Here is a 7,842-nt window from a genome sequence, read left to right as displayed (position 1 = left end):
TTACCTTGAAATTAAAGCTTGACTCTTAAAAACTAAACAGTGCATAATAAATAAAAACTGTTAGATCTTCTGCCTTATTCTAGACACTTCAGTTTAAAAAATGCAAGTCACAAATTTTACACACAAATTGCTTTTAACAATTTAAGCAAGAACTGTAAGGAAAGAATTAACCCTTCTTCAGGCTGACAACTAATTTTTAAGAATGAACTTAAATAATGCAATTTTCCTCTTCTTTTTCATTTAATCAAATAATGTGAAATCAATTATATCAAGTGAATGAGACTATTATAAAAGGTAATATGAGGAATTAAATGTATACAGCTCTCATTTATTTGTCTCTCCTTGTTTTAGAGCAGGGGTGTCAAACATACAGGCCACAGGCCATGCCATCTGGCCCTCCAGGCTACCAGTGCGCCATAGAATTTGGTGGCATGACCAGCCATGGGTGTAACCTGTTACAAAAACTAGGGCTCTATCTCCTCATTAGACATGGCCCTCAGCAGTATGGGAACAAGCAAAAGCTATGCGAAATAGTCCTCAGTTGCCTGGTCCACCGCCACTCAGCCCACTGTTATTGTGGTTTCCACTACTGCTATGATAGATGTTGTCACAGCCATGGCCACTACCCCACTCCCCAGGCCAGATACAGTCTACAAAGAGACCTTGAGATCTGGATCCTGCCTGGGACCCATGGTAAATTTGCCTCTGCTTCAGAGCAACCATCTTTACACATTGGCAATGCGTAGGGGTGCACACGCACCCTGAGCATGGCGGTGTACCCCCTGTGAAAAGGTGCTACCAACACCTCCTCTCTTGCTGCCAGCACTGCCCGCGGCATCTGCAGGTGGTCCATGATTGCTGCTAGCCACTGCCGACACTGCCAGTGATGTCTGCAGGTGCTCACCAACCACTGGTCGGCACTGTGGCTGCTCCCCACTTCCCTCCGCTACACTCCCATCACTGACAATGCTGCCGCCACCTGCGGGAGCTCACTGTGCCCCTCCCCCCGCCCCCAGCTTCCAGGGGCACACAGCATTCATGTCTTTGCATGAAAGAGTTCATTCTCCCTGGGCATTCATTCCTTGGCCTCTCTGATTATATTACCAAAAAGGGTACCAACTGTGGTAGTGGTTTTTGTGACAAAAACCTGACCATTTGGCACGAGAATAAATCACCAACTGTTGGTAAAAGAACCACCCAATATAAATAACTATTGGACTGATTAAAACAGAATTAGTTGCCTTCAGGTGCAAGTCCTAAAGCAGTCTCTTCCTTTTAATGCCTTAAGCCTTACTGAAGTCTTGCTTTCAGTGGGTGTGTCTATGTGTTCATTAACATGCTGTGGTTACTGCACATTCATCTAGTAACTGTAATAATAGGTACTAACTGAATGCACTACTGCACAATAGCACCAGCGCATGGTTTTTTTATGATGCTAATACACAGCAGACATTCTACTGTGCATTAGCACATTAGCACAGCTCTTTGCCACAATGCACTAATACACAATAGAATTAATATACTGCACGTTTAGTGTCCCATGTAGATGTGCCCACTGTTACCAAATTAGTTGAGCAGAATCTCCAATAGCAGTTTAATAAAATGAACATCTAAGAGTAACATATGAACTACCTTTCTGTGATTTCACAGTGCTAAATTAACTAGTCACAACTAGCAGCAATAATTTTGCCTTCTAAATGCACGAAACACTTTTACTGATCTGTCAGTATCAAACATCTCACATTTATAAATGGAAGTAAAAAAACTTCCTGAAGGACAAAATGTATGTTAAACTATAAGTAGTATATTATGCCCGATATCCAAAAAGAGATTATGCTTTTAACTAGTTTAGAGATTGGATTATTACTACTTTTAAGGAACACTTAAAACTGACAGTAAGAAACACTGAAGATTGTTCTGCAACACATTAGTGTTTTTTCTCCTATGTTTTGTCTGGCTTCTGGGTTATGACACATTGTAGCATGTAGAAAAAAAATATACAACTTTTATAAAAGTAATATTTACCCAACAAAAAATACTGCTCTGGTTCTGGTTCACCTACTTCAATTTTTATGCTGTAGTTCTCGCCAAGAACACTCTCCAGGAGTTCTTTGATCATCTGGTCAGAGGGAGACTGAAAAGTAGACTGCAGGGAAGCAATTATTTCATCAATAGACCTTGCAGCCACTTTCACAGGCAACTTTGGTGTGGAAGTAGGCTCCTCTGGTTTGCTCTGCTGGAAGTTCTTCTCGTATATTTTTGAAGTGTCTTGTCTAGTTGTGTCTGAAGCTTCTTCCAACAGCTCTGGAACAGACCCCACACTTGGCTGGCTGCTACTCGGTGCTCTTCCCATCTCAGAAACTAAACTTTGTTGATTTTCTTTTAAAACTTTGCTACCTCTTTGCAAATCTTCTTTCCCAATTACTGTTTTTTTAGATGCTTGTTTACTTGAATCAGAATCTGTACAACTAGATTCACGACTGATATAACTCCCTCTGATGAGTTCTTCAGTACTATTTGTTTTTATAGCCTGAAGGTTTATCTTTAGAGTGGCAATTCTATCCTTCACTTTTCTAGTATCTTTGTCCTTCTGTAACGGAATAGGGGGCTTATTAGTCAGTGTTCTTGGACGAAGAATAAGCCTGTTATAGCTAGGTTTCTGAGGGGGTACTGGTTGCTTAAACAAAGTGATTTGTTTTGCAGTACCTGCTAAAGATGCTATTACTGGCATCTTTTCGCTTGTTCTTTTGGTACAAGTGCTACTATTTTCCACGTTTATTTTTTCAGAGCAACGTCCTTGTTTTTTGTCAGTGCTGTCCTCTTTTGGAGGAGATTTATTTCTTTCAGTCATCATTCTGAGATCACGAGTTTGTTTTTTCATGCCTCTGACTTCACAGGAGAGCTTTACTTCTCTGTGGACTTCAGAACTGCCAATGAATTCATTAGGAATATTTTTATTTGCATTCATGATAGGCTTATGTGGACTCTTTGACCTCTGGAGAGGATAAAATTCTGGCTGAGGTGATTGATCTGGTGTTAAATCTTCCAATGAGGGTGGAGTACTTGCATTCGTATGAGCAGTAGCTAGTGGTTGTTTGAACTGTGGTAAATCCCGCCGAGATTCCTCGCATAAAGTCTCACTCTCCTTAATCATATTCACTTCTTCTAGGTAACTCAGTCCAAAGTGCTCGCGGTTTCTAGCCATCTCCTCTCACTCTATGTGGGTAAAACAAAACAGAAAATGCATTTGTATGTGTATGTGTACGTGTGTGTACACACACACATACGATCTTCCTTATTGAAAGATTAAAACTGAAGTGTCTTGAACAGAAGGTGTTATATACTATTAGACCCTTCACTTTAGTTTAAAGACACTTGTTTTAAAAATGCCTGTTATAAACACCTTTAATAATTTAAGCAACACCTATAAAAAGGCCTTTAACCTAAGTCTCACAACAATGCTGAGCCACACAACTAATATTTAAGGGTTAACTTAAACAGCACTTTTCCCCCGCTTCTAATTTTTGCAGTTCATTCAATAATGTGAGATCTATTCTGTCAAGTGAATGTTTCTATCCTAAAAGGTACAAAAAGGCTCTTCTTAGCTTGCCTCAGGTTGACACACACACACCTTGACACACCCCTCCTCCTCCTCATGCCCCTACACCATATTTGACCATTTTGTTACACGTGCTCAAGCTCCTTTATTGTACTTTGCGAGATTTTTCATTGCACAGGTGCCTTCGAGCAGCAGGTGTTGCACAGTCTGAGCCTCTGTGTGTTAGTCACAGGTGGCTGAACCAACCGTATTGCCCCACTTCAACATTACTTCCTTGCAGTGTCTGACTCCCTACAAAGATGGTCAAGACGTCAGCCGCTTTGCTACGGTTCATCCGCCCCTGGTGGGAAGGACTCGGCCACTGGAACGTTCAGTGTTTCACTGCTGGGTATTTTCTTTAGCCTTTCTGGGGACTAGAGCAGAAGGGGGCTGGTCACCTTGTGACCCCTCTCTGGTAATACCGGCCCGTTCTGCTCACGCTGCAAACCGGGATCTTGACCGCCACCACACCCACACCCACACCCACACCCGGTGCTGGCCGGCCGGCGGCAGGGGCGCAGCCTCGAGCACTTTGCTTGCCCCAGCGCCCCCGGGAAGTTTGGGACAAAAAAATTTACGCCCCCCCAGGAAGCCCAAGGTGAGCCCGGCCCGGGCTGGTCCCGGAGACGAGGGCGATCGCAAATGGCGCGGCTCTCTGCCCGTAAGGCACCGTGGAGGGCGGCCACCACCTCCCGCAGCCGCCCGCGGAGCCGCCAGTCCCCCCGCCCCGCTCCGCGCCTCTCACCTGCCCCGGCCGGACCCGCCGGGCGCCCGGCACTGGGGGGGAAGGAGGACGCGCTCGGGTGCCTAGCAACGGCCCGGCGGGGAAGAAGGGCCACCGCGGGGTCCCGCCGGCCCGCAGCGCCCTCTGCAGCCGGGGAGGGGCAGCCACAGCGCGGGGCTGAGGCCCCCTGCAGCAACCTGGCTTCTAGGCAGGGGAAGCAGTATGGGGAGTCCCCCAGGCTCGAGGGGCACAGAAATAGGCCAGGGAAGGGATCTCCCTGGAGGTTGTGCCCGTGTATCCTGGCTCTATTAAAGCCCTGCCCTGAAAGCGGCTCCACACATGGCATTCATGTGGTACCCTGAGGACTGAGATGCTCCCACCTACGTTAGACCCAGGCTGCTTCTATCTCAACCCAACCTGGCGCCGGAAGGGCCTTCTCTGGCTCCTGCCATCGCCAGCCGTGAGGTTCCCTTAGCTAATGTTGAGGATGCGCCTAAAACAGAGCAGAGTGCATCTTGCACTTCCAGCCCTACCGCCTATGAGTCTAACAAGGGTAAACAGGAGTGAAAACTGTCATGAGTGGCATCTTGTCTCTGTGGCTCTAGGTACAAATGGCCAATTGACCTAGCCTTCAAAAAATAGGGGCATATCCACTATATCAGACAGCAGCAGTAAGAGCTGTACATTGTAACAATATGCCTCTTAACCTACAAGAAATGGAAAAATGGTCTGTTCATCAAAAAGTGGGGGGAAAGCTACATGGAAAGGCTTAGAAAATTCAGGGATAAAGTGAGGATTGCCAAAATCAGGCAGTGTTAAGCCTTGCAAAGGAGAGTACAACACATAATAGATGTTCTTTAGTAACAGAAATAAACAGAACAACAAATTAAGAATTAGTGGGCTACCATGCAAGGAAAAAGGAGTCAGAAGTTAAGTTATGGCCCAAAAGCCATGTGAATATCTTGCCTTGGTTTTCAGTAAGAGCAACACTGTAGAACAATTGTTCTCAGCTCTGGTGCTGCAGCACCCCAGGATGCCTTTCAAAAGTGCTATGAGATACCACACACTATTAGCTTGTTAGGTGTGCAAACATGATGCATAAGATCAACCCAGACGTTTCAAATAGAAATCCAGTGTTATAAACATTTGGACCTGTTGTGGTGTTTCTTGAGTTCTCTGCAAGAGAAGAATTGCTCTATTGTTTTTCTGTAATGAAAAAATAAGTGAAAACTAAGAGCTGGCATTTTCTCAGGGGGTGTCTTTAGTCTAACAAAGGGTGCCTTGAAACTAAAAATGTTGACAATCACTGGGTGTGTCTACAAGTGTATTAATGTACCTTAGATACTGTGCATTTAGTTTAGTACTTCCTTAATACAGCATTAACTAAATGCACAGTACCTGAAGTTACTCAGCAGTAGCACCAGCACACGGTTATTTAGAGACACTTACTGCGCATTAGCCTAATAACACTGTGCAGTAGACTATTAGAACGGTTTTTGCTGTGACACGCTACTGTGCAGTGTTAGTAGGCCAATGTGCAGTAAGCGTCTTGTGTAGACAAGTCCACTGATGTAGAATTTGGGGACAAAGGCAGCACATCCAAAGCTGAAGCAAAATTCAAAAAGCTAAATGGTTCAAGAGGAGACGAAAGGAGCTAAATAATCCCCATTCCTGAGTGTTCAAAGAACTGACATGTGAAACAGCAGTTCCAGTGGAAAGACATTTTAATTAATCCATCAAATTTGTGCTAGTACCATATAACTGGAGATTAACAAATCTAGTACCTATATTTAAGAAAGGTGAAAAAAGTGATGCAGATAACTACAGCCCTTGTTCACACCTACGTGCAAAATTCAGATGAGTAAATCATAATAACAGTGCCTTTTGCACAAGAATGCAAGTTCGTGATTGGGACCCATGAAATACAACAATACTGTTAATCACATCTTTGGCTTCTAGTATTGAATACATCCCATGTCTAACAACCTGAGATCAATTCCCCTTTCAAAGTGATTGCCCCTCCCTGTTACCGCATTCCTCAGCAGTCTAAGCATCTAAGCTGGTTAACAAATATTTTGGAATCTGACCTATACAGTGACCCACTATGGTCTGAGATGCTTGATTCAATTAATCAAGTCCTATTGCTATTAATTAGATGATAAAACTCTGGCTTCAGGTGCTAAACTTAAGTAATCAAGCCCTGTTACAGTTAAGTAAATAATAAACCTCCAGAGATCAAGGGTTTTGTGTATGTCAGTTTCACCAACAACAACCAGGGATGGATCTGAAAAGTTAACATATACAGTGCAATCAAAGAACAATGACCCTCCACCCTGTTGGCTTTGTCTGGGCTCTAATCATGGGCCCGTCAAGAAAATAGAGTTTCAAGAACAAGTATAAAAGAGGAGTACAGCTGCCAGCACAGGGTGCTCACCCCAGGAAAGAACAACCCCATAACCTGTACCCAGCTGACCACCCTCCTTGTCCTTCTGGTTTCTGTGCTTATCCTTTCTATTTTCACTTAATGTGCAACCTGATAAGAGAGAACCCTTGGCTTTCCCCTGTTATGGACCGGGCTGAGTAATCCCATAAATATTTATATATAAAAAAACCCCCAAATTGCTTGGTAACCTCTTGCTGAGGGTCAGTGCGTATTCCTTCTGTTTGTCCAGTCCACAGAGGATATGAGTCTGATAGCTTCAAAAGGACAGTTCTTGATGTCAGGGAATAGAGACTTTCGCCTTCAGCACAATTCAGCCCTTTATGTTGGCTGAGATGGTAACCATCACAACTGCATTAGAAAAATGTTTAAAGCAAGCACATGCCATTCACCATAATCTGCATCAAGTGAAGGCTCCCTTCCCTTGCAAAGCAGTAATTCAGTTGAAGTCTAACAAGACCTTCATTACCAGACTTCCACCTCACTGTGGTGCTTCAAGCACCAGAATTCTGAGAGTTGGCTATGGCCAGGGCTTTCATACCATGCCTTTGCTTTTCCATTAGTCCTTAGGAATTTCTCCTCTTTACAGAAATGTTCTCTAATAAGAATACACGGTTCCTGATTATACCCATTAAGGGAGAAGGGAACCTCAGAGGCAAGTTATCCTTATTCCCATGACACACTGCACCATCAATGTATAAATCAGGCAAGTATCCATCTCTTGTGATACAGAGCCCCTGTGATAACTATCCAAGAGTTCCTGGCTGCAGAAATTTGCAAAGCTGCTTCCACAGTCCAAACTTTAAATTATGGCTACACATAGATGTTTTTCTTTCACCAGCTGTCGCACCCAAAACAGATGCCTGATGTTGATAAAACTAGTGACTGGCTGCCTCCATCAGATCCAAAGGCACTGAAAGATAGTGAAGAGCACAGAATTAACATTATTGATGCAAAAAATTGCGGTCCGTTTCTTGGAGGCTCGCAAAGTATCACAGACACACATACATTAGATGGCACAAAAGGTGTATTTGCAAATAGGGTCAGAGCAGAGTCAAAAACTCAGATTACTCTGAACCC

At 43.9% G+C, this 7,842-nt stretch overlaps 1 protein-coding gene across 1 annotated transcript in view; it reads right to left on the bottom strand.

Moving 5' to 3' along the window:
* The window catches only part of TTC6 (tetratricopeptide repeat domain 6), a 123,084-nt gene extending 119,040 nt beyond the window's left edge, over window positions 1–4,044 (bottom strand). The window contains exons 1-2 of the mRNA XM_019551126.1: window positions 3,632–4,044; window positions 2,063–3,214 (exon numbers count right to left, since the gene is read on the bottom strand). Of these exons, the coding sequence (XP_019406671.1) occupies window positions 2,063–3,205 (1,143 nt within the window). The 5' untranslated portion in view covers window positions 3,206–3,214; window positions 3,632–4,044. The remainder of the gene's footprint in view (window positions 1–2,062; window positions 3,215–3,631) is intronic.
* Window positions 4,045–7,842: the final 3,798 nt, after the last annotated feature.

The sequence above is a fragment of the Crocodylus porosus genome, unplaced genomic scaffold, assembly GCF_001723895.1.
Source record: "Crocodylus porosus isolate Cpor-Errol unplaced genomic scaffold, CroPor_comp1, whole genome shotgun sequence".
In the NCBI taxonomy this organism is placed as follows: Eukaryota; Metazoa; Chordata; order Crocodylia; family Crocodylidae; genus Crocodylus; species Crocodylus porosus.
Note: the sequence above shows the minus strand (reverse complement) of the source record. Positions and strands in the feature narration are given on the sequence as shown.